General features: G+C 40.7%; 2 protein-coding genes across 9 annotated transcripts in view; both read left to right on the forward strand.

The window, feature by feature from the left end:
• The window catches only part of MID2 (midline 2), a 107388-nt gene extending 97496 nt beyond the window's left edge, over positions 1–9892 (forward strand). The window contains exons 8-10 of the mRNA XM_004379754.3: positions 6002–6163; positions 8537–8744; positions 9124–9892. Of these exons, the coding sequence (XP_004379811.1) occupies positions 6002–6163; positions 8537–8744; positions 9124–9526 (773 nt within the window). The 3' untranslated portion in view covers positions 9527–9892. The remainder of the gene's footprint in view (positions 1–6001; positions 6164–8536; positions 8745–9123) is intronic.
• An 8023-nt stretch (positions 9893–17915) lies between these two features.
• The window catches only part of LOC101347605 (NACHT, LRR and PYD domains-containing protein 3), a 44662-nt gene continuing 35243 nt past the window's right edge, over positions 17916–27334 (forward strand). For 2 of the 8 annotated variants that reach the window (XM_004379835.3, XM_023734454.1), the window contains exons 1-2: positions 17916–18008; positions 19899–19966. The gene's annotated coding sequence lies outside the window, so the exon portion shown is untranslated. The other 6 variants (XM_023734451.1, XM_023734449.1, XM_023734453.1 and 3 more) reach the window with 6 other exon arrangements.

Genomic DNA, 27334 nt, shown 5'->3' on the forward strand with positions numbered 1-27334 from the left:
GAAGTCATATAGTCTAATCTTCTTGTCTTCTACCAGAAACCCAGTAAATGATCAACCCATCTCGGCTTGAACCTTTCCAGTGATGGACAGCTCACTTCTAACAAAACAGCCCATTCAATTGTTGTGAAGCTGTAAATAATTGTCAGTATTTCCTTATAAGAGGCCTAAATCTTCCCCGTTGTAAATAATAATGGCAATAATAATTTACATGTGTGTTATGCTTTGCCATTTAAAACTCTCCCACATACATTATCTCATTTAGTCCCCTCACGAGTTCTTATCTAGCCTTATGAAATAGGTGATATTGATTCTGTTTTATAGCTGAAGAAACTGCAGCGCAAGTTAAGTGAGTTGTCCAAGGTCACAGAGCTACAAAATGGTGGAGTCAAGATTTGAACCCAAGCCTATTGGACTTCAGGCTCAGCACTCCTTGAATTAAACCACAGCTGCCAGTTAGTCCTAGTCCTGGCCTTTTGTTCCTCACTAAAAAACCTGATCCATCATTCACAAGACAGTTCTTCAGATAATTTTAGGTAGCTGTTATGTCACTTCTAAATTTTCTCTTTTCCAGGCGAAGCATCATCTGTTCCTTCAATTGTTCCTCATATGACATGGTTTTCATGCCCTTTACCATCCTGGTATCCCTTTTATGGACACACACCTGTTTGTCAAAGTGCTTCATAAACTGTACTGTCAAAAAAAGTGAATACAGTACTCCAGAAATGGTCTGAGCAGCATAAAGGATAGCTCGATGATTTCTCTTGTACATTAGCTAGTGTCCCCCCACGCCCCGTTATGGCAGCCACATTGACTGTTGTCAGTGGGGCATATTGTTGCTGTTGTGTGCTGGCAAGTTGATTCTGACTCATAGCGACCCCATGTGACAGAGTAGAACTGCCCTATAGGGTTTTTCTGTAATCTTTATGGGAGCAGATCACCAGGTCTTTTCTCCTGCAGAGCCGCTGGATGGATTCAAACCATGAACCTTTCAGTTAGCAGCCGAGTGCTTAATCACTGCACCACCAGGGCAATCGAAATCCCTGGGTCTTCCAAATCCTGTACTTAAGAAACTGAGTGCCTAAATTGAAACACAACACCATGAATTTATCCCTCTTACATTTTATCTAGTTAACTTTGACTCCTCGTTCCAGTCTGCCAAAATCCATTTGAATCCAGCTTCTGCCTTCCAATGCAATTGCTTTCACTCTCAGCCTGCCTTCTATGTCTTCTTCTAATCATTGATTGAAAAGTTGAATAGGACAGGGACAAGGGCAGAGCCCTGAAGCGCAGTTTTGTATGACAATGGGAAGATAAGATGAAACTGTTTTACTATGGATAAATATGAAGGTTCAAGGTCTCTGTCTTGCCTGCTAGTTTGATTTGCCCACTGTTGACTGAACCCTGAGAGCTACTTCGCATTGAGGTTTTCCCACATTTTCTTTAACCGGAAATTTCTTCCTTGTTGGTTAGAGTTAAATCTGGAGAAGTGGTTCCCTTACTTTTTTTTTTTTTACTTCCTTCTTTTTCAACTTTCTCCCCACTCCTTCTAAGATTTTAAATGATCACAAGTCAACAATACCTCAGATGATGCTGTTAGCTGAATGAGAATTCCAACAGATGTCTGGATGTTTGTCTTCTCCATTACTGTATTGTTTTGCCACTGTTTCAATTTTGTGATTTGTGTTACAAAAGCATTGGCCATAACCTCTGTCTGGCAAGGCAGCCTGTAATAATACTGCCACAAAGATGTAGCTTTTATTTCCCCTCCTTTTTATTCTCATGTAAATGTTCTCCACCACACATTTACACTCAGGTTCATGGATTCCCATTTTGTGGTCTTTCCCCTTTTAACAAGATGTATACTTCCATTACTGTAATTCAGTCATCAATCCTATCTCAGCAAGTCTCAGTGATATGCAGAGGATCATATATTTACATCCCCCCTTTTTTAAACTTAGAAATATTTTCAAAATTACAGAAAAGTTGCAAGACTAACACAAAGAATGTCCAGATAGCCTTTACCCAGATTCAACTATTGTTAATATTTTGCCCCATTTCCTTTATCACTTGCTAGCATTCTCTCTATATATACGTATATTTTTTTCTAACCCATTTGAGAGTAAATTGCATACATCATGGCCTTCACTCCTAAATACTTTGATGCATCTTTCCTAAGAATAAGGAAATTTTCTTACATAAACAACTGTCCAGTTAATCAACTTTGGGAAATTTAACATTGATGCAGTACTTTTTTTGTAATCTACCATTCATCCGTTGATATTCCAATTTTAATAATTGGCCAGTAATGTTCATTATAGCATATAAAGGACCCGATAATGTCCTTTATAGTCTAAGAACAGGTATTCCTTTAATCTGAAATATTTTCTCAGCCTTTCTTTGTCTTTAGTGACAATGACATTTTTTAAAGTTCCCTTTTATTGCTTTATTATATTATCCCTCATTTTGAGTTTGTTTGATGTTTCCTTATGATTAGTCATGGTCGGAATACTACGTAAGTGATGTTGTGTCCTTCTTAGGGCATCATGATATCTATTTGACTGTCATTGGTGATGCTAATTTTGATCACCTGCTCAAGTTACTGTCTGATTTCTTCACTGTGTAGTTACTATATTTTCCTTTGCAACTAATAAGCATTCTATGGGGTGTTACTTTAAGACCATAAAAATACTCTACCTCTCATCAATCCACTCCACTCCTACCCCCATTTTAGCATCAATTGAGAATTCTTTCCTGATCCAGTCTTTATTATGATTGTTGCAAAATGATGATTTTCGAACTGAGTATCCTCTCCCACATTACAAGTTGGCAGTAAGCAAGAGCCCTCCCTTTTTCCCCATTTGCTTATTTATTTATCTATGTATTTTCAGTATGGACTTGTGAATTCCCTTTTTTCCCATGGTTTACAATTCTTTACTGCCCTTGTTTATTTTGGTGCTGAAATCATCCAAGTTTGGCCAGTGGGAACCTTTTCAGCTGACCTCTGTGCCCCCCCACCTTTTTTTAAAATAATATTTTGTTGTGTTTTCAGTGAAGGTTTACACAGCAGGTTAGGAAACTAGTCAACAATTTCTACACAAATTGTCCAGTGACATTGGTTACATTGTTCACAATACGCGAACATTCTCAATTTTTCTGTTCTGGTTGTTCTGTTTCCACTGATTTAGTTTCCCTGCCCCCTTACAGTGTCCTTTGTTTTAAAGTAATTGTTGACCATTTGGTCGCATATAGATGACTTTTTAAAGGAGCCCTGTGACCTTCTGATATTGCCCCATAATATTTTTGAGCACTTCCTTACTTTCTGGGAATAACAAAATGTTCTGGGCTTATCTTGACCTTACCCTGCCCCAGCCTTGAAACCAGGCATTTTTCCAAGGAGCTCTGTTTCTTTTTCACGGGAGAATGGAATTAGAGACAAAGATCTGGGTAAGAGATAGACATACCTGCATTCACATATGTATATGCATGCACAGACACATAATATACATAGATACATACTTATGTGTACATATATACATATTTAGCTCACTGTAGCTCTTAACCACTGCGCCACGAGGGCTCCAAAAATCATGAGTTCACTCCAGTACCTCCAATACCAATTCATCCCCATAGGTTCTTTCTTGCCTTCCCCCATTCCATATTTACATGTCTCTTATACCACAGTGGAACCCTGGTGGCATAGTGGTTAAGAGCTCTGGCTGCTAACCAAACGGTGGGCAGTTTGAATCCACCAGCTGCTCCTTGGAAACCCTATGGGGCAGTTCTGCTCTGTCCTGTAGGGTCTGTAGGGTTGCTATGAATCGGAATCGACTTGATGGCAACAGATTTGGTTTTTTTTTTTTTTTTTTTTTTTGGCTTATACCACAATGAGAACTCTGGTTCCCAACAATATCAACACATGTATTCATTTTCTCAATCTCATAATATATCTAAAATAGTTTAAGAATTGCTTTTCCTATACCACTACAAAAACAAACCTATTAGCAATAGTTCAGGATTTGTTTTCAGTTCTCTTCCCACTCCCAGCTCTTTGGTGTGGTTATGTTATTCATTTGAAATGCAGTTGGGTTCATTTGTTTCAGTTTACCTTAGTTCTAGTCTCTGCCTCCATTTCCATCCTTGTCGATTTAATTTTGATTTTTTAAATTTGTAGAACAACGTGTTTCCAAAAGGCAAAACTATACCAAAAAGGGATACTCAGAGAAGTGCCATTCCCTTTCATATTTTAACCCTGTTCCTTCATCCCCACCCCTTGTAGGTAACCAACATCATTATTTTCTGGTTTATCGTTGTTGTTGTTTTGCAAATACAAATACATGTAAGTTTTCTTATTGGCCTTTCTTTCTTACAAAAAGGGTAGAATACTATATGCTCTTTTGCTATTTGCCTTTTTCAATTAACAATATATTTTGGAAATCACTCCATATCCGTTCATAGACATCTTCTTTATTTTTTACAGCTGCATAGTACTTCATTGTGAGGTTTTGTTTTGATTTTTGTATAGTTGGAAGTGTATGTGGAAGATCATTTTCTTCTTTGTAATAAAACTTCATGTGCAGTTTGTGATCCATACTATGCATTGATACATAGACAGCCAAGGCCTTAAGCATTGTTTCTGGCCCTTTTCTTTTCATAGGAATCACTAGGCATCTTTGCCAATTCTTCTTCTGTCGATAGCATATCTGTCTGCCCTCCATTATGCTTCTTTTTCTAGTTTTAATTTAAACTTTCTCTATCTCCCCCACAAATTAATTATAAAATCATCTTGATCTGTTCTCTTGCAAAACATTCATGGCTTATTATTTTCAATGTTCAAGCTCACCTAACTTTTTACTAGAGCTGCATAAAAGTGACTAAATTCACTGATCATTTTGCGTGCCCTTTCCTTTCCATCTCTGGTAGAATTGTGGTTAAAAAAGCTGTAAACTGACTGAAAAACAGACAACAGAAGAGAGAAGAAGCCTGGATAACTCACAGACTAGAATGTTTTTCGCTCTTATACTGAAAATTAGTCAAATACATGTTTTTAATTATGTACATTTTTCCTTGTATAAGTCAATGTTTATGGTCTAAAGACTTTCAAAAATAGAAACCCAGATATCTGATCCTTTCCCTACTTGGGAGGAAAAAGGTTCTAGAAAACAATGTATTCCAGGGTGACCACCCAACCCCAAATAAGCATGGGGATCAAAACCAGGAAGGGGTAAAAATGAGTAGTGTCAGTGAAGAGATGACACCTTGCCTTGGTTATCATGTCATCTCCTTGGCTTCCCTATTATACCTTGGAGCCTAGGTAGTTTTGGAAGTAAGGGTGAGGATGTGGTGGGAGAGTTGAATCATAAGGCCTGAAAGCCTCACTACCTTGCAGAGACAAAGGAACATTTTTGTTCACCCGCATGAATTGTGATGCAGTGGAGAGAATGCTGGATGAGGATTAAAGACATTAGAGTTATACTCTCAGCACCATCCCCAGCTATCTGTGGTCTTAGGCAAGTCATGTTTCGTCTCTCGATCTTAGTTTCCCACTTGTAAAATGAGGGAAATGGGCTATATGATCTTTAGGTGTCCTTCCAGCTCTGAGATTTTATGTTTTTGTGCTCTGCATAGGACTGCTCCATCCATACAAGGCCAAACTCAGCTCTCAGAGGATTGGACATTTGGGGAACAGACCCAGAAACTCCATAAAAGTGATTATTCCGTGATTTTTATAGGCCATTCCTCTGATACTTGGCAGAAAATTAAAGTAATCTAACTTTTGCTAGTGGTTGCATTCAGTTGCCAGAAGTGAGGAGCCTGGCATAAGCTTAGCTTCCTGGGAGGGAAAAAGAAACAGGGAAGGTTGATCTCATTTTGTCTCCTAGGACTCAAAAGAAAAGAAATTAAATTCACATCTGTTTTTGGGCTTATGATGAATTTTGAGTGTGCTATTCATTCCATCTCTATTACCTGCTGGTTAATGTCCTTGTCTTTTCCCACTTTACAGGTCTGTATAATTCAGTGGATAGCTGGATGATCGTGCCCAACATTAAACAGAACCATTACACAGTACATGGACTCCAGAGTGGGACACGCTACATCTTCATTGTTAAAGCCATAAACCAAGCAGGCAGCCGGAACAGTGAACCTACCCGACTAAAAACAAACAGTATGTCGTGACGATTCTAAAAAGAAAGATCTGGGTCCCGGACAGAGCTGGAGAAAAATGTAGAGCAAAATTCTAACTCACAAAAAAAGACCAGACTTACTGGCCTGACACAGACTGGAGAAACCTCGAGAGTATAGCCCCCGGACACCCTTTTAGCTCAGTAATGAAGTCACTCCTGAGGTTCATCCTTCAGCCAAAGATTAGACAGCCCCATAAAACAAAACGAGACTAATGGGGCACAACAGTCCAGGGACAAGGACTAGAAGGCAGGAGGGGACAGGAAAGCTGGTAATAGGGAACCCAAGTTTGAGAAGGGAGAATGTTGACATGTCATGCAGTTGGTAACCAATATCACAAAACAATATGTGTACTAATTGTTTAATGAGAAGCTAGTTCGTTCTGTAAGCCTTCTTCTAAAGTACAACAAAATAAAATCAAAAGAAAGATCAGTTTTCCCCTCCATGCCAGCGAGTACACTTAGCCTGAACAGGCACCTACAACCATGCAAGCTAGCAGTGACACTGGGTAAAGGAGCTTTACTGTTGTAGTTTGTGCTTTGGGCCAGGGGTTTGTTGGTGGCCCTGGAAGATTTGTGAACACAGACATATACATACAGTAGCTATGATAGCTTGGGATGACATACCCCCCACCTGGCACCCATATTTAGAGGACAATTGATTAAAAGAGCATTTTTTGTGATAATCTGATAAAACTCTGCTGCAGAGAAGCTGTATCAATTAGGAATGCTTTTGACCGCAAGTAACAGAAAATCCAACTAACAGGAGCTTAAACAAATAGTATTTTTTTTTTCTCTGTCACATAGTGGGAAGTTTGGCGGTAAGTAGTTCAGTGCTGGTGCAGCAGCTCAGTGATGTCGTAAAAGACCTAGGCTCCTTCTCTCTGTGTATTGGCTTATTACCATGTGGTTGCAAGATGACTTAAAATCTCTAGCTGTCCTATTTCCTTTCAAGATAGAAACAATGGGGAAATGATTGGTACCCGTGATGTTATTGCTGTTGTGTGCCATCAAGTTGATTCTGACTCATAGAGACCATCTATGACAGGGTAAAACTGCCCCTTAGGGTTTTCCAGGCTGTGATCCTTACAGGAGCAGATCACCAGGTCTTTCCTCCCACAGAGTGCAGCTGGTGGGTTTGAACCGCTGACCTTTTGGTTCCAGCTAAGTGCTTAACCATTGTGTCACCACATGATAGCTTCACGCATGATAGCTGTCCTTTTTATCTGGAAAACAGGAACTTCTCAGAAGTTTACTCCACCCCATCTGACTTCTATTTCCATCTAATTAACCACCCATGGTGTGCCACCAGGGCTCCTCTAGCAGCAAGGGTGGTGCAACATTTATGCACTTGACTGTTAACCAAAGGCTGGCAGTCTGAACCCACTCAGAGGCACCTTGGAAGGTAGGCCTGGCAATCTGCTTCCGAGAGGTCACAGCCTTGAAAACCCTGTGGAGCAGTTCTAGTCTGCACACAAGGGGTCGCCATGAGTGGGAATCGACTGGACAGCAACGAACAACAGTGGCAAAGGAGGCTGGGAGTTTGAGTATTTAGCTTTTCCAGCCTCTCTCGTGAAAGCAGGTAAGAGAGAAAAAGTTGGGAATGGGTGTTGTGTTAGCCAACAAGTGTCTGCTAACAGAAGCTTTTTGTATAGTAAAGCTATTGCCATACCAAGCAATTGACCCTCAGTAACAAGCTTTTGTCATATGGTTATAAGGAATTCTCTGCTGTGAATGAGCCTACACAAATGTTTTCTCTGATCATTAATGATGTAACAGTCACTCTAACAAAGTTACCTAATCATATGTTTTTTATATCCCAATCGTAAGAGGGCAAAACTTGTCTATTGCTGAGTTCCTCTCAGCTTTTTTGTTCTGTCACCAAGCAGCAATTGTTCATCAATTCTCCTTACTTTGTCTTACCTCAAACATTGTAACACCTGTCTTAGTCAGGGTTCTCTAGAGAAACAGAACCAGTAAGGTGTGTGTGCGTGCGTGCGTGCGTGCGTGCGTGCGTGTGTGTGTGTGTGGAGAGGGAGAGAGATTGATTGATTTTGAGGAATTAGGTTACACAATTGTTGAGGTCTGGCAAGTCCAAAGTCGGTAGGTCAGATGCCAGGCTGGAAATTCCTGCAGTCTTGTGTCCCCAAATCTGTAGGTCAGGTGTTTAACCTCTATTCTTATTTTATTAAAAACTGGGGTTTCTGGCCTGCTTCATTAATATAAACAGCAGCCAAACTGCACTGGCCCAAGAATGACCATCATATCGAGATTCCCCTGGTAGTGATGCTCCTGGAGGACAAAGGTAGAATTCTTAAATACTTCATTGTGCTCTTTCTTTTTTCTACTTTTTTCAGGCCAACCCTTTAAACTGGACCCAAAAATGACTCACAAGAAGTTGAAGATCTCTAATGACGGACTGCAGATGGAAAAGGATGAGAGCTCTCTGAAGAAGAGCCATACCCCAGAGAGGTTTAGTGGCACAGGGTGCTATGGGGCAGCAGGAAATGTATTCATTGACAGTGGCTGCCACTATTGGGAGGTGGTCATGGGCTCCTCAACATGGTGAGTGGATCCTACTTTTCTCTTCTCTTCCCTCCCCTGTTGTTAGGTCCTGGGAGATTCAATTCTATAGTACAACTATAATAACTATAAGTCAAGGTTAAAAGGTATGTGATTTAAAAAAAAAAAACACTCCTGGAAAAATTTAACAGCTTCTTTATAATATGATGGAAAATATACTGGGCTAGGAGTTGGGACTCACTGCATCACTTTAATTGGTAACTTTTAAAAGCTCTAGTGATGATATCAACATTATGCATCTAAATGTAAACTATTTAAGGAACAAACATGTATTCTATGTTTTGTACATCCTGTATGGTGTCTGGCAGAACTCAAATCATTAATTAATGTTTATTTCTATCTTCTTTCCACTGTCTCACAGGTATGCTATTGGTATTGCCTACAAATCAGCTCCAAAGAATGAATGGATTGGCAAGAATGCCTCCTCATGGGTCTTCTCTCGCTGCAATAGTAACTTTGTGGTGAGACATAACAACAAGGAGATGCTCGTGGATGTTCCCCCACAGTTGAAGCGTCTGGGTGTCCTCCTGGATTATGACAACAACATGCTGTCCTTCTATGACCCAGCTAATTCTCTTCATCTCCATACTTTTGATGTGACCTTCATTCTTCCAGTTTGTCCAACATTCACAATCTGGAACAAATCCCTAATGATCCTGTCTGGCTTGCCTGCCCCAGATTTTATTGATTACCCTGAGCGGCAGGAATGTAACTGCAGGCCTCAAGAATCCCCCTATGTTGCTGGGATGAAAGCTTGCCATTAAGTTTCAAGAGAGCATATAATTCACTGGCTCTCCAGTTCAGCAATTTTTTCTGTCCTAAACCTCAGTTAGTGTTCAATATATGCGATACAAAATAAAGTTTGTTTGAAGCATCCAAAATAACTAGATATTATAGATTTAATTTTTGTGCATTAAAGCTTGTATTTGAATTAATGTATTGAGTTTCTCAGAATAAATTATCTGCATAGTCTGGTTTCAAGCCACTGGGGAAGTTTAGGGAACACCTCTTGTCATTGGAGAATTAAAAATTCCCAGTGATTTAGGAGTATAAATGATATATTGGAAGGAATTAGGATAATTCTAGGTAAAAAACATAGGAAGGTGTTCTGAGCAAGGGGCTAGCCAGCTGGGGGTAGGTGGGAGGGAGGTCAGGTTTTTTAGTACTGGCAATTTGGCCAAGCAGAATTTTGAACAGTGTCAAATTATCACATGTTATATATAGCTTTTGATAAAAACCTACAATCAAGGGTCTATTATAATGAAAACATGTATGTGTATATATAATATATGGTAAATAAATAATATATATGATATATTCATTTTATATATTATATATACAAAATAAACATTTTAATTTGCTTATTTGAGTGAGAAACATTCTAAAAGGGAAAATAAACCATCCATTTTTGTCTCCTAAAGAGAACAACAAAATCAATCAACATCTCTCATTTTCCTTCAACCGTCCATCCCTTCCTCCCTCCTGTCTTACACACGTAACACATACAATCATGACATAGGTAATGGGAAGAGCTCTAGGTAGGATTAGAAAAGATTTTGGGGGCAATACTGCACAAGAGGTGCTATTACTAGATGGAAAATTGATCCAGGTAGAAGTGTTGTACGTAGTAAAATTTCATTGATGATGCTACTTAATGGAGAAGGCCAGTCTGAACTGTTGAAAATTCTGTCACAGAATATTTTAAATAAAACCTGTTATATTACTCTTGAATATATACAGTTACTAGAATTCAGCTTAAAAAAAAGTTACCTAATGGAGTTTCTTTAGGAACCTGCTTTAATCAGTCAGTAAGAATGGAGTACTATATATGCAACAACTATTTGCATATAAATGTGTTCATGTTTTCTGATAAAACACTTCTGAAGTGCTTAAGAATGCCTGAAAACGATTTGTTTTCTTAAGTAGATTAAATAATCATTCCTCTTGCAGTCTTGTTTATACTATTCATTGGCTTAGCCAACTCTTCCCGACAAATGCAGAGGTAAATTTCGTCCCAGTCCTCACCAGTGTAGTTGAAGTGAATTGAACTGTCTTGTGTGGGCTTTTGCCAGTTCCATTTCAGGGACTGAGGATGTCAGAGAACCCCAGAGCTTTCTCCTTTCCAGGCGCTAAATCTGCTTCATTGAGTCTACTCTTTGGGAACTGTGAAAATATTACTGTTATAAAATTATAAAGTGGTAGCTGTAACAACTCCTCAGATTGACGCTTTGAAAAACAATATCAAAACTTCTCCCCTCTTCACTTCCACCAGGTGGGTGAACCTTCATTTATTAATTCATTCAACAAACTACTATATGCCAAGGACCACCCTACTTCTGTAGGAGTGTACATGGTACTATTCTGTAGAAGAGAAAAAGTATCTAAATGTAAATCCCCAAAATAACAGTTATTATTACCAATATTTATTTCCCAAACATAGAAAGCAAGAATGATGTAGATACAGAAGACTAGCTCAAACTTACACATCTAGTGGCAAGGCAAGCTTTTTGGTTTTAAAGACCATATGTAGTTACTGCTAATCAGTAAATTAACAACCATGATAAGATTCAGCATTGCTGGTAAGTAGTTTACTGTAATGGAAAACTCACTGCCTTTGGACTAAAACAATCAGAGTTTCTCTGCCATTTACTAGTGGTGTGGCCTAGGGCAAGTCATTTCACTTCCCAAGCCCCAGTTTCCTCTTCTGTAAAATAATACCTACCTCACAAGGTTGTTGCAAAGATTTAAAAAGACAGCATATTTAAACTGCCTAGCACAGCACTTGGCACTTGGTAAATGTGCAATACATGTTAATCCCCTCTCCCCCCAGCCCCAATACAGTGTAGTCGTGCTTTAAAATGTGTGTCCTTCATTTCTAAGTTACCCTGGTTTCTCCCCTAGGGCCTATATAATAATTCTTAAACAAAACTAACGAGGCTTCCCCTTTCATAAAACCATTCACTGCCTTCTATAACTTTAAGTAGAAGATAGCAACTCCCTAGCATTTGGCTTTTCAAGATCCTACTTGCTTTCCCAGCTTCATCTTATGCTACTTTCCCTTTCACACTGGTTACTCTAGGCCTGCTCAACTATTTATACAGGTTGTTTTCTGGTCCTAGATCAAAGATATTATTAAAATTTTTGACATCTAGGGTAGACAGTAGGAATTGTCCTTAAATTAAGGGAATAGTATGAAAATGCTGTAAGTACAAATCACTCCACCCACATCCTAGTCCAATTTCCTTTCCCTTGTCCTTAGACCTCCCACACCCATCTATTTTTGTACCCTTTAGACTTTAGTTCCCTGGGGCAAAGCTCCAATTTCCCCCACCCTACTTTTGAACTCTGGCCTGGACTACCTTTTCCTACCCCCACCCCTCTCAACCAGGCTAACTCCTGACTCCCTAAACTGGGTTATGTGGCACCCTGAGCATCCCCTTATCTCAGTAATAACTGCACTGTATAGCAGCATTTTTCAAAGTGTGGTCCATAGACCCACCTGCATTAGAATCAGCTTTGGTGTTTGTTAAAACAACAGATTCCTAGACCCTTCCTTGGCCTAATTAACTTAGAGTATCTGGGAATTTACATTTTTAACAAGCTCCCCAAGTGATTCTGAGGCACACAGAAGTTTAATGTGTATTAATCATTTTCCCTATTGGACTGTGAATACCTTGAGGGCAAGGACTGCGTGTTTTATTATTATTGCTGTATTTTTAACACCTGGCATAATGTCTGTAACAGAGTAGTTTCCTGGCTAATGTTTATTGAATGAATGAATGAATGATCAAGGCTCCCTCTTGTACTCTGATGTCCATGCTGGTCTTTGTTGTTTCCTGGGTAGAAAAGCTTGGTTACCCCTTCATTTGGTCTGCATTAAGATTATTTCACGGATATACCAGTGCTCATACATATAAATGACCATTGCCTCCCTCAAAACTTCTTTGGAAGTTATCTTGAGGATTTGTCTTTGGAGCACGTGGCACCATTCTTTTCAATAACTTTTCAAATTTTGTCTTTGAAGGTAGATTTAAGTTTTGGTTATAGCCCAAAATCATTCAGAGCAAAGCCTATTAAAGTGGGAAATTAAACTGGATTTGGGGTAAACAATGAAGTTTGACTCTAAAGTCCCAGCTATTGAGCCAAATAATGAAAAGTGCTTTCCAAGATACAACATGATGGCAAAGTACTCAGTGGGGGTGCAGTGAGTCCTAGATATATACTTCAGTAAATATAAGACTTTCAAAGAATCCTAGCAATGCCAAGGACCTTAAAAGAAGTCGTTGACTACTTCTTGCTAAACCCAGTTGGACAAAGAGAATAGGGCCTGTATTTAACATCTTCAGGGAATGTCACTTGATAAATATTTTTTGTTGTTGCTCTACTCAGTCCATTACCCTACAAACTTTCTCCTAGCAAATCATTGTTTTCATCTGCAATTTATGCTTATTTCCACCTTTTTATATTGTCTTATTGAAGAAAGCACAAAAATAACAAAAAATAATTAAACTTGTTTTGAGACTATGAAAGAAATTTTAATGCTACACTGGGGTTCTGACTACTTGTAAGTAAGAGTTACTGCATCTGGATGTGTTATCGTGTAATTCCATTGTGTAATTTTGGATGCAGTGAAATTCAGATTGCAGCAAAATCAGTTATATTTTCTTTTCAACTAAAACACACTAGGGAATTTTTTAAAAATTCCATTTGTATATATATAAAATCTACCTGGATGGATCAATCCATGGATGGATTTTTTGATAAGCTCAAATATTTGATACCCTCTCCTACAAGGAATGGGTGAATGTGAGGCATGTATATAAGAATATATAAGAACCACTCCCACACTTATTTCTAGCTCCTGAAGCCAATTTGCAGCCTCTGAGCCACTGGGCTGTATTTGGCCACGGAGTTACAGGTTGTCCAGATCGACTGCCATCAGGTCAGGTAAAACTGTCTTATGGTCTGGTCTGCCAGCTTCAGACATATGCTGTATTGTTATTGGCTGGATTTATTTGACTATTGTTGGACTATTTTTTATCAAATGCTTTACCCCTTGTTTGTACTGGGAGTTCTGGATTCTCCTAGTGACAGAAATCTGAGCATATGCAGATTACACAGTCTCACTCCTCTCTAAAATAGCCCAGCCCATTCAAAATGCTATATTATGAATTAAATAAATATATATGTATTCATGAGTTCTTGATTGTCTCTCACTTGAATGTAATTGGGGGAGGATTAAAAGGAAGACAACCATGAGTTACTGGAATTGGGAAAGTGACTTGGGGAAAATCAATAATCACCTAATAAGTAAAAATCTGAACAGAGACTGTCCAGGAGGTCTGGAAATTGAGATTCAGTCATGAAGGCTTTGGTTTCAAGGGCTGGATACAATAAAGAAGACTAAAGAAATGAAGTTATAAGACCCAAGGAAACACGACATGTTCAATTTCACACATTGGGAATAAGAACAAACAAAATCCCATTGTTGGAACCCATTGGTTAAGGTCAGGGTAGGACTGAAAGCAAATAAGTTGACTTGTTAAATACCTGGCCTGTAGGAGGATCTTGGAAGGTTAGGAGATTTCTCAGGGCTGGAGTTGTTTGTGATTGTACTGAAACTAAAGAGGGAATGAAGTGAAGAACAGCAGGTCAAGGGTGACACCTAGAGAAGTGACTTGAAACAACCTGTCAGACCAAGGGCCTATAGGACCTATATAGCCCAAAGGCAAAGGGATTAAGACATAAAGGAGACAAGAATTTGGAAGATCAGGGGTTTAGTGGACTAATGGAGCCCTGGCGGTGCAGTGGTTAAGAATTTGGCTGGTAACCAAAAGGTTGGCAGTTTAACTCCACTAGCCACTCCTTGGAAGCCCTATGGAGCAGTTTTACTCTGTCCTATAGGGTCGCTATGAGTTGGAATCAACTCAACGGCAACGGATTAGTAGACTAATTGGAGAGTAGCCTGCGCAAATGAATATGGAGGCTATCACTCACAACTAAGATTTTACATGTTTGTTTTGGATGTGGTATCTGGGTAGCCAGCTCCATTTAATGTGTCAGGGTAGAGCAGACATAGGGTTCTTTATGTTCCCTTACCTAGGAACAGGATTAGTCCCAGAGTCTCCAGGAAGCTGAGCCTATTGGTGAGTGAGAAGTGGTCTCACTAACAAAGGTTAGGAATAACAGGGGCCAAGTAGGTTATTACACAGATTGTGGAAATGTATACAGCATGATAGCTCATGAGAATGACCTCCCTCCCCAGTGAATTTCTAGGAGTGGGAAATCAATGTGATCTGCCTATAATTGTTGGACACAATATACAAATTATAATTGTTACTGTTCTGGCTTGGTCATTCATTAAGCATTTATTTATCACTCATCATGTTCTGAGTACTCTTATTTATGTGGGGGATACTAAGATAAAAAAAAAGTATTCCTAACGTTTATAATCTAGGGAAAAAAATCCAAACCCATTGTCGTCGAGTTGATTTCGACTCATAGTGACCCTCTAGGACAGAGTAGAACTGCTCTATAAGGTTTTCAATAAGTGGCTGGTGGATTCGAACTGCCCACCTTTTGGTTAGCAGACAAACGCTTAACCACTGTGCCACCAGGAGATTATAATCTAGTAGGGTACCCAATTTAACAATTCTTCCCAAATAGTTTTAGAACCACGAACTGAATGAGCTACCAATGATAGCTGAAAAGGAAGTCTTTACTAGAGACCCAGGGGTAGAAGTGCTGGCTAGAAGTGCCGGCTCTAGGGGAAGGCTTTCTCTCTTTGTTGGCTCTGGAGGAAGGCCTTTGTCTCTTCAGCTTCTGCTTCCTGGTTCCTTGGAGATCTCCATGTGTCTTTGCATCTATCTTACCATTACCCCATCTCTCCTCTGCTCGCTTGTTTAATCTCATATCTCAAAAGAGATTGACTCAAGACACACCCTACACTCATCCTGCTCCATTAACATAACAAAGAACCCTTTCCCAAATGGGATTATAACCACAGGCATAGAGGTTAAGATTTACAATACATATTTTTGGGGGATCTAATTCAATCCATAACACTCAGATACTGGTTGAATAGAATTAGACCCTGATAAGTAGAATGAGAGGAACCCTGGTGGCACAGTGGTTAAGCACTCGGCTGCTAACCGAGAGGCTGAAGGTTTGAACCCACCAGCTGCTCCTCAGGAGAAAGATGTGTAGCCTTGGAAACCCTATGGGGCAGTTGTCCCTTAGTATGGGGGAGGATTGGTTCCAGGACCCCCACAGAATCCAAAATCCGAGGATGCTCAAGTCCCTTATATAAAATGGTGTAGTACTTGCATATAACCTATGCACAGCCTCCCATATACTTTAAATCATCTCTAGATTGCTTATAATATCTAATACAATGTAAATACTGTCAAGACTCAGATTAGCTGTCATTCAAACCTTTGCCTGCATGCTCTTTGTGGATAGTGCAGTCTCTAGGGTGCCATGGTGGAGTGTTCTCTACAGCATCTAGCTGAGGGCCCAGGTACCTTCCCCTGGAGGAAGCAAAAGGAAGTGAAGTCAGTCAGGGTCTGTTGAGGAATCTTCTCTCCCTCTCCCTTCTGCCCTGCCCTTTCATTCTTCTCAGTCTCTTTGAAGTTAGGGGAAGGGCAGGGATTAAGGGAATAATGGAATACCCAACCACCAGTTCAGGCCCTGCAAGATTCAGTACCAAGGCCAGAGGATTCCAAGGCCCAAGTCCTTTTGTACCTCAGGCTCTTAGTTTTTCAACTACGAATTTAAGTGTATGGTAATTTCAAAGGTCCCTTCTAGCCCTGACAGTATGTATTTCCATAAATGCAAATTTAGTGAAGGTAGTGGTAGAAGTCTGCATACCTACCTCAAGAGTGCTGGATATCAGAGTAGACCATCAGGAATCCTATGACTAGAACAGAGAGGTGGATGGCATTAATTTTACTTTAGGGCCACCATCAAATTTCCTTTTTAGATGAGTCGAAATCGACTCGACAGCAACGGGTTTGGCTTTTTTGGTATCTGCAACCATACATACTTCTTATTAGCTTCACTCAGAACTCCCCTGCCAATCCTCTCCACTTATAGTTGTCACCATTATTTTTGAGCTTTCCACTTCAGCCCTCTCCCTGTATCCTGCTTTACTCACTGTGTTGTTCTGTGATGTCAAGCCAATTCTGACTCATCGTCAGGTCTTTTCTCCCTTGGAGCGGCTGGTGGGTTCCGATCGATCGTCAACCTTTCAGTTAGCACCCAAGCTGTTAACCACTGTGCCACCAGAGCTCTCTCACTAACTGTTCAAGATGCATCCATGTCTAGTCATCCATGTCTCTGTTTCAAATTTCAGGTCAGCTGTCTCACAGTATTCCATGTGTCCATGTAGGGATTGCCAAAGACATTCCATTTTCCAAGGGCAGAGCAAGTTACTTGATAAAGCAACCAACAAGGGTCTTGTCGGCCATTTTCCACATTCGTGACCTTTCTAAAACTCCCACAAAAGCACCCCTTATATGGCAGAGGAGAGAGTCTTGGTATAGCCACTAGTCCAAGTTATCATTCAATCATTCATTCAACAAGTAATTTGATAGTTTCTTTGTATCAGGTGCTACTGTTCAGTTATGAATTAGATACTAGTCTCTGCCCTCATGGGACTCATAATTTAGAGGGGAGACAGGCAGTCAACAAACGAACACATCCATAATAACAGGTGTTATCACTGATTGATTGCTTACAGCGTGCCTGACACTATGCTAATAATGCACGTGAAATGCAGTTATTCATTTAACCTTCCCAGCAACCCTATGACGTAAAGACTATTATTGGCTCCACAGAACATGAAGAGTTAATCCCTGCAACTGTGGCCAGACCAGCAGATTCCTTGGAGCCTGGTGAACTGCTAAGCAAGGGTCTTAGCTAGGGCTACCTTTGGAGCGGGATAAACGAGCTCAAAGCCCAGCACGGAAGAAATGACCTAGCCCAGCAGCTCCTGGAGTGGGGGCTTGGCCAGGAGGATTTCTAGGTCTGTACTAGACACCCTCAAAACTGCCACCACCGCGGTTTTGCCACCCTCATTTTCCCTCCCGCCCCCCACTGCCCCCCTTTCCAGCCCGGCCCCTCCCTCTGGGCCGCCTCCTCTCTGAGTCATTTCCCCTTCTCCGCCCCAAAGACCTTGGCTCTCTCTCACAATCCCTTTCCCGCTGGCAGGAAGTACAGGAAGAGCAAACCGGCTTTAGGAACCAGGTGAGTGTTTCCCCAGCAAGGATGAGAAACGCCCTCCCCGCCCCCATTCGGAGGGACAGGAAATCGAGGAAGTTCCTTCAGTCTGAGCGGCTAGCTTCCCTCTCATCTGAAGGCCCTGGTGGCCGAGCAGAGAGGCGCCACACCCCGCCCGGTGTCTCCTGGGATGTGAGGAGGAAAGCAGCGGCCGAGTCAGAAGGGCCTGTGGGGCTGCGGTGGGCTCGGGCGGGGTGGGCTCAGCGCGCAGGAGAGGGACCTCACTGCTGAGAAGCAGGGGGGCGGGGGAGGGCCTGGACCGCCGGCTGAGACGCCGTCCTTAGAGAAAGGGAAAAGGCTCTGGAGGGTGTGTGGCGAGGGTGTGTGTGCGTGCGTGCGTGCGGGTGTACATGGGTTGGTGCGTGTGGTGAAGGGGGATGTGTGGGTGTGGAGGGGTGTATAAAGGTGTGTATGTGAGGAGGCGCATGTGTATGGGAATGCTTGTGTGTGTACGTGTGGAGGTGCCTGCGGGGCACGCATGCATGTGGCGATTTAAAGTGCCTATGTTGGGGGAGTGAGGGTGGAGGTGCGTGCGAGGAACTTTGTGTGCGTGTGCGTGGGGTGATGCGTGTTTGTGTGCGTGGGGTGATGCGTGCGTGGGGTGGTGCGTGCGTGGGGTGGTGCGTGCGTGGGGTGGTGCGTGCGTGGGGTGGTGCGTGCGTGGGGTGGTGCGTGCGCGAGTGGTGCGTGCGCGGTGGAAGGGAATGCTGACTGAGGAGGCTGGGGACTGACACTGTATGCGGGACTGAGGTAAAAATGTCAGAGAATCTCTTGCTGAGGAAGCTTAAAGCCCTCTTAACCTTTTTTCCAAGGGGGGCGGGAGGGTGGACGTGGGCCTGTTTGAAAATCTGAGGAAAACTAGTGACCATCTCCTTTAAAAAAAAAAAAAGGCACAGGGGTTGCTTGTAATCATAAAGGGTTCTTGGACCCACGGATGGCCACCCATGGACCCCAGATTATGGTTTAAAAAAAAAAAAAAGGCATTGCCGCCGAGTCAATTCCGATTCCTGTCGGCTCCATAGGACAAAGTAGAACTGCCCCATGGGGTTTCCAAAGAGTGGCTGGTAGGTCGAACTACCGACCTTTTGGTTAGCTCTTAACACTGCGCCACCAGGGGAGGACCAAATCGGTTACTTTGATATTTGTCATTGTGTCTCTTGATTCTGTGAGAGGGGAAATGGAACAGGTGACTGAGCTGTTGCCTAATCTTTCTGTAGGCTTGTCCTTGGCTTGGTGTAGCTTTGAGGCTAGGTTTACTGTTCCTCTGGGAGATGGTGCCCTCAGAGTGATGTGTATAAAACTGGATCACTTCCCTGTGTAAGATCACCGTAAGGGAGCCTCATTGCCTTAACAGTATACAGCCCCCTCACTGTGCTTTGAGTGCAGGGTCCGTCCCTGAGCTGATCTCAGATCTTGCTTGTTAGCTCCTTGCTGAGACTGGAGCACATAGATTTGTAGTGGTCTCATCCACATGGTTATTTTTTTTTCTGCAAGGGTTTCAACAGCTTGTGTGTTGTGTGGGAAGTATGAATCTAAGGTTGGGACTATGTTATATCAGTAGTTAGAAGTTGACTAGCAGACTTGGGTTCTGATTTCATCTTTACCATTAACTGTGTGACCTTGAGCACTTTTCTTAATCTTCCTGTGCCTCACTTTCCTCGTTTATAAAATGGAGATAGTAGCTCACAGCATTGTTGGAAGTGTAAACAAGACTATAGAAAATTCTCAGCACATGGGAAACATTTAATAAATGGCAATGTATATAGAATATATATGTATATTTCCAGAGAAGGCAAAGTAAACAATTTATTCTGAAACAATGTATTAAACTGCTGATTTATTTTTGGTCTGTTCTAGGCACGCCTAAGCTGTGCCCTCCCCAGCCCAAGCCCACTGAATCCATCCTGCAAAGTCACACACCTGAAGTAAGTGGGGCTTTATTTTGAATTCTTTGTGATGTTCAGGGAGGTAACAGTCCACCATCAACTCTCAGCTGGATTACTGTCTTGGTATCCAAGCCTTCATGCTTACCTGCTTCTTCTTCCCCTTCATTCTCCATGTTGCAGTCAGAGCTATCTTTCCCTCCGAGAAACAAAGTAATCTACTGGTTCTGAGCCCAGGCCTTGGAGTCAGACAGATCTCACTGAGATATCAACTCCACACTGCTCCACTACTTTCTAGCTATGTGACCTTGGACAAGTTACTTCACCTCTTTAAGAATCCTTTTCCTTATCTGTAAAAGAGGATAATGGTGATAGCTATCTCATATGGGTGTTGTGGGGAGTTGCAGAGATAATGCATGTGGAGTGGCACACAGTAGTTGCTCAATAAATGGAAGATTAAAAATACTAAGAGCAGTGAGACTGCTAACAGGAGAGTGGTTGAAGTGATGCACCACTTGTCTAGACTGGATAGGGAGTGAAGTCATGAGTGGGTAATGGGCTGGAGAAAGGGAGAAGTCAAAGAGTGGAAGATTTAAAAAAATTTTATTATGGTAAAATATATATAACAATTTTGCTATTTTATCCATTTTTAAGTGCACAATTCGGTGACATTCATTACATTCACCTGTTGTGTAACCATCACCACTATCTATTTCCAAAAGTTTTTCAACAACCCAAACAGAAACTCAGTACCAGGATAGGAGATCTTGACGAGGATGTTGTTGAGTGTCATCAAGTCGATTCTGACTTATAGCGACCCTATGTGGCAGAGTAGAACTGCCCTATAGGGTTTTCTTGGCTGTAATCTTTACAGAAACAGATCACCAGGTCTTTCTCCTGCAGAGTCCTAGGTGGGTTCAAACTGCCAACCTTTCAGTTAGCAGGCGAGTGCTTAACTGTTATGTCACCAGGGTATTGTGAGAGCCAAGAAGTAATAGGGGTAGGAGGTTGTAGCCAGAGAGTGGGATAGTGGAGTTTAGGATTTCTGAAGTGGAGCAGCTCCATGTGATGGGTGGCCTGAGACACTAATGATATGTGGCCAGAGGTTGTTGGAGGAGAGGAGATCAAGGTACAGTGAGGCTGGAGTGTTGGGTGAATCATCCACAGACATTGAGGTTGCTTATATAAATGGCAGGTGTTGGAATCTCGGGTTAGTTCCGGTTCATGGTTTGAAGAGTATCTCAGGGTGGTAGTCTCGTGGAGTCCTCCAGTCTCAACCAGTCCAGTAGGTCTTTTTTATCTTAAGGAATTTGAGGTTCTTTTCCATGTTTTCTTCCCCCAGTCTATCAGGGTCCATCTTTTGTGGCCTTGATTGGGACAGTCGTTAGTGGTAGCTGACACCATGTAGTTCTTCTGGTCTCAGGGTAGATGAGGTTGTGGTTTGTGTAGACTGTTAGAACTGTAGACTAGTTTCTTCTTTGAGTCTTTGGTTTCCTTCTTTCTCTTTTGCTCCGGGTGACGAGAGATCAATAGTTATATCTTAGATGGCTCCTGGCAAGCTTTTAAGACCTCAGACACTACTCAGCAAACTAGGATGTAGAACATAACTTTATGAACTGTGTTATGCCAATTGACCAAGGTGTCCCACTAATTTGTTCACTTTTTCAAAGATAAAGTTTATATACAGTGAAATATAAAAATCTTAAGTGTTTTATTTGATGAATTTTGACAACTGGTGTAACCTAAACTTTTATTAAAATAGAGAACATTACCATCTCATCAGGGAGATCCTCACGCCCCTTTCCAGTCAGTCCCCGCTTCTGTTACCCACCAGGGACAGGACTGTTCTGATCTTTTCTGTTAGATTAGTTTTGCCTGTTCTAAAACTTCATATAAATGGAATTGCACAATATACACTCTTTTCTGTAAAGCTTCTCTCTCTCTCTCTCTTCATATTCGTTCATCTACATTGTTGCTTGCATCAGTACTTCATTCTTTTTTAATGCTGAGTCACATCCCATTGACATCATTGGTGATGTCAGATGGATCTTGGCTGAAAGCAGAGACTACCAGAAAGATGTTTACCTGTGTTTTATTGACTGTGCAAACGCATTTGACTCTGTGGATCATAACAAATTATGGATAACATTGTGAAGAATGGGAATTCCAGAACACTTAATTGTGTTCATGAGGAACCTGTGCATAGACCAAGAGGCAGTCTTTCAGACAGAGCAAGGGAGGGGATATTGCATGGTTTAAAATCAAGAAGGGTGTGCATCCTTTCACCATACTTATTCAATCTGTATGCTGAGCCAATAATCCGAGAAGCTGGACTATATGAAGAAGATTGAGGCATCAGGATTGGTGGAAGACTCGTTAACAACCTGCGATATGCAGATGACACAACCTTGCTTGCTGAAAGCAAAGAGGACTGGAAGCACTTACTGATGAAGGTCAGAGACTACAGCCTTCAGTATGGATTACACCTCAACATAAAGAAAACAAAAATCCTCACAACTGGACCAATAAGCAACATCATGATAAACTGAGAAAAGATTGAAGTTGTCAGGGATTTCATTTTACTTGGATCCACAATCAATGTCCATGGAAGCAGCAGTCAAGAAATCAAACAACATATTGCATTTGGCAAATCTGCTGCAAAAGACCTCTTGAAAGTGTTAAAAAGCAAAGATGTCACCTTGAGGACTAAGGTGCACCTGACCCAAGCCATGATATTTTCAATCACCTCATATGCATGTGAAAGCTATACAGTGAATAAAGAAGACCAGAGAAGAATTGATGCGTTTGAATTATGGTGGTGGCAAAGAATACTGAATATACCATGGGGTGCCAGAAGAACGAACAATACCTTTTGGAAGAAGTACAACCAGAATGCTCCTTAGAGGCGAGGATGGTGAGACTTCATCTCACGTACTTTGGACATGTTATCAGGAGGGATCAGTCCCTGGAGAAGGACATTATGCTTGGTAAAGTAGAGGATCAGCAAAAGAGAGGAAGACCCTCAACGAGATGGATTGACACAGTGGCTGCAACGATGGGCTCAAGCATAGCAATGAGTTTGAGGATGGTGCAGGACCGGGCAGTGTTTTGTTCTGTTGTACATAGGGTTGCTATGAGTCAGAACCAACTCAATGGCCTAACAACAATAACAACTAACAACATTCCATTGTATGGCTGTATCACAGTTTGTACATTCTGCTGAGGGATACTTGCTCTAGATTGGGGTTATTACCAATAAAGCTTCTAGAAACATTCTTGTATAAGTCTTTTTTGTGGACATATATTTTAATTTTTCTTGAGTAAATACCTAGGAGTACAATTGCTGGATCATAGGATGGGTGTATGTTTTGTTTTATGAGAACTTTCTCAAAGTGGTTGTACCATTTTACTCTTCCACGAATATCCTCACCAACATTTGGTAGTGTAAGTCTTTTTAATATTAAACATTCTGGTGGGTGTGAATTGATATCACATTGTAATTTTAATTTGCATTTCCCTAATGACTAATGTTTCTGGGTGACACAAATCATTAAGCTCTCAGTTGCCAATTGAAAGGTTGGAGGTTTGAGTCCTCAGAGGCAGCTTGAAAGAAAGGCCTGGTGATCTACTAAGAAATCAGCTGGAGTTGACAATCCTATGGAGCACAGTTTTACTCTGACGCACGTGGGGTCCCCATGAGTCAGAATCGACTTGATGGCAACTTTTTTTTTGTTTTTAATGACTAATGATGTTGAGCATCTTTTTATGTGCTTGTTGGCTATTTGTATATCTTCTTTGGAGAAATGTCTATTCAAGTCCTTTGCCCTTTTTTTAATTGGGTTGTTTGTCTTTTTGTTGTTGAGTTGTAAGAGTTGTTTATATATTCTGGATACTAAACGTTTTTAAGATATATGATTTGCAAATATTTTCTACCATGCTGTAAGTTGTCTTTTCATTTTCATGATAATGTCCTTTGATGCACAGGTTTTTAATTTTAAGGAAGTCCAGTTTATCCATTTTTTCTTTTGTTGCTTATGGTTTTGTTGTCATATCTAGAAACCACTGACTAATCCAGTGTCATGAAGAGATTTACACCAGTGTATTCTTCTATGAGTTTTATAGTTTTAGCTCTTAGATTTAGGTAAGATCTATTTTCATTTAAATTTTTTATTTAATTTTTGTACATGGGGTAAGGGAAAGGTCCAACTTTTTTTTTGCATGTGGATATCCAGTTGTCCCAGCACTATTTGTTGAAGAGACTATTCTTTCCCCATTGAATGATATTGACATCCTTATTTAAAATCAACTGACCAATCTCTTGCTGTGTATATTTTCAGCAAAGCAACAACAGCAACAACAACAAATTGGTAAAAAAGAAAATCGCTGACCATAGATGTATGGGTTTATTTCTGGTCTCTCAGTTCTATTCCATTGATCTACATGTCTATCCTTATGCCCGTACCACACTGTTTTTGATTATTGTAGCTTTGTAGTAAGTTTTGAAATCAGGAAGTATGAGTTCACCAACTTTGTTCTTTTTTGTCAGGATTGCTTTGTCTATTTGGAATCCCTTGAAATTCCATATAAATTTGAGGACTGGCTTTTCCATTTCTGCAACAAAACTGTTGGGATTTTTATAGGGATTGCATTGAATCTGTAGATTGCTCTGGGGAGGTATTAGCCTCTTAACATTAAGCATTCCAATCCTACCAGTCCATGAACAAGGATGTGTGTTTATTTAGATCCTCTTTAATTTCTTCAGCCATATTTTGTAGTTTTCAGTATACAACACTTGCACCTCCTTGGCTAAATATATTCCCAATTACTTTATTTAAATTTTTTAAAAATTTTATTGTGCTTCAGGTGAAAGTTTACAGCAGAAATTAGTTTCTCATTCAAAAATTTATACACAGATTCTTCTGTGGCATTGGTTGCAATACCTGCAGTGTCAGCACTCTCCCTCTTTCCACCCCGGGTTCCCTGTGTCCATTTGTCCAGTTTTCCTGTTTCTTCCTGCCTTCTCGTTGTTGCCTTTAGGCAGGTGTTGCCCTTTTGGTCTTGTATACTTGACTGAACTAAGAAGCATGTTCCTCATGTGTGTTATTGTTTGTTTTATAGGCCTGTCTAATCTTTGGCTGAAAGGTGGATTTCAGGAGTGGCTTCAGTTTTGAGTTAGCAGGGTGTCTAGGGGCCATAGTCTCAGGGGTTCCTTCAGTCACCCTGAGACCAGTAAGTCTGGTCTTTTTTGTGAATTTGAATTTTGTTCTCCATTTTTCTCCTGCTCTGCCCGGAACCCTCTATTGTGATCCCTGTCAGAGCTGTTGGTGGTGGTAACCAGGCACCATCTAGTTGTGCTGGACTCAGTCTAGTGGAGGCTGTGGTTTCACGTGGTCTGTTAGTCCTTTGGACTAAAATTTTCCTTGTGTCTTTGGTGTTTTTCATTCTCCTTTGCTCTGGATGGGATGGGACCAATAGATGTATCTTAGATGGCTGCTTGCAAGCTTTTAAGACCCCAGACACTACTCACGAAAGCAGGATGTTTAGATTATTTTCTTTATGGACTGTGTTATGCTAGTTGACCTAGATGTCCCCTGAGACCATGGGCCCCAGTCCTCAGCCCCAGTAACTCGATCCCTCAAAGTGTTTGGATGTGTCTAGGAAGCTTCTATGTCTTTGCCTTGGTCAAGTATTGTGTGTTGTCTTTCCCTTTACCAAAGTTAACACTTGTCTACTATCTAGTTAGTGATTTCCTCTCCCTATACCTCCCCTCCCTAGTAACCATTAAAGATAGTTGTTGCTGTTGTTTTTGTTCCTGCGTGTAAACCTTTTCTTGAGTTTTTATAATAGTGGTCTCATACAATATTTGTTCTTTTTTGATTGACTTATTTCACTCAGCATAATGCCCTCCAGATTCATCCGTGTTGTGAGATGTTTCATGGATTCATCATTGTTCTTTATCATTGAGTAGTATTCCATTGTGTGTATGTACCATAGTTTGTTTATCCATTCATCTGTTGATGGGCCCTTGGGTTGTTTCCATCTTTTTGCTAATGTGAATAATGGTATACTGAACATGGGTGTGCATATGTCTATTCATGTGACAGCTCATATTTCTCTAGGGTATATTCCTAGGAGTGGGATTGCTGGATAATATGGTATTTCCATTTTTAGCTTTTTAAGTAGGCACCGTATTGTTTTTGGTAGTGCTAGTACCATTTTACAGTGCATAAGAGTTGCAGTCTCCCCCAACATTTGTTATTTTCAGATTTTTTTGATTAGTGCCAGTAATGCTGAGGTGAGATGGTATCTCATTGTAGTTTTGATTTTCATTTCTCTAATAGTTAATGATTTCGAGCATTTCCTTATTTGTCTGTTAGCCGCCTGAATGTCTTCTTTGGTGAAATGTCTTTTCGTATCCTTTGCCCATTTTTTAATGGATTATTTGTCTTTTTGTTGTTGAGGTGTTCAAGTCTATTTTATAGATTTTAGAGATTAGACCCTTGTTGGATATGTTGTAGCCAAAAATTTTTTTTCCAGTCTGTAGGTTCTCTTTTTACTGTTTTGGTGAAGTCTTTTGATGAGCATAAGTGCTTAATTTTTAGGAGCTCCCAGTTATCTAGTTTATCTTCTGGTGTTTGTGCATTGTTAGTTATTTTTGTATTGTATTTATACCATGTATTAGGGCCCCTAGCATTGTCCCTGTTTTTCTACCATGATCTTTATCATTTTAGGTTTTATATTTAGGTCTCTGATCCGTTTCGAGCTAGCTTTTGTGTATGGTGTGAGGTATGGTCCTGTTTCATTTTTTTACAGATGGACATCCAGTTTTGCCAGCACTATTTGTTAAAAAGACTCTCTTTTCCCCCATTTAATGGACTTTGGTCCTTTGTCAAAGATCAGCTGAGCATAGGTGATGGATTTATGTCTGGGTTCTCCATTCTGTTCCATTGGTCCATGTGTCTGTTGTTGTACCAGTACCAGGCTGTTTTGACTACCGTGGCTGTATATAGTAGGTTCTGAGATCAGATAATGTGAAGCCTCCTACTTTGTTCTTTTTCTTCAGTAATGCTTTGCTTATCTAGGGCCTCTTTCCTTTGCATATAAAGTTGGTGATTAGTTTTTCCATCTCATTAAAGAATGCCGTTGGTGTTTGGATTGGGATTGCATTATATCTGTAGATTGCTTTGGATAAGATTGACATTTTCACAATGTTGAGTCTTCCTATCCATGAGCATGGTATGTTTTTCCATTTATGTAGGTGTCTTTTGGTTTCTTGCAGTAGTGTGTTGTAGTTTTCTTTGTATAAGTCTTTTTTTTTTAATATTTTATTGTACTTCAGGTGAAGGCTTACAGAACAGATAGTTTCTCATGTAACAGTAACACACATGCTGTTTTATGACATTGGTTAAC

This window comes from Trichechus manatus, unplaced genomic scaffold (assembly GCF_000243295.1).
Source record: "Trichechus manatus latirostris isolate Lorelei unplaced genomic scaffold, TriManLat1.0 scaffold00068, whole genome shotgun sequence".
Taxonomy (NCBI): Eukaryota; Metazoa; Chordata; class Mammalia; order Sirenia; family Trichechidae; genus Trichechus; species Trichechus manatus.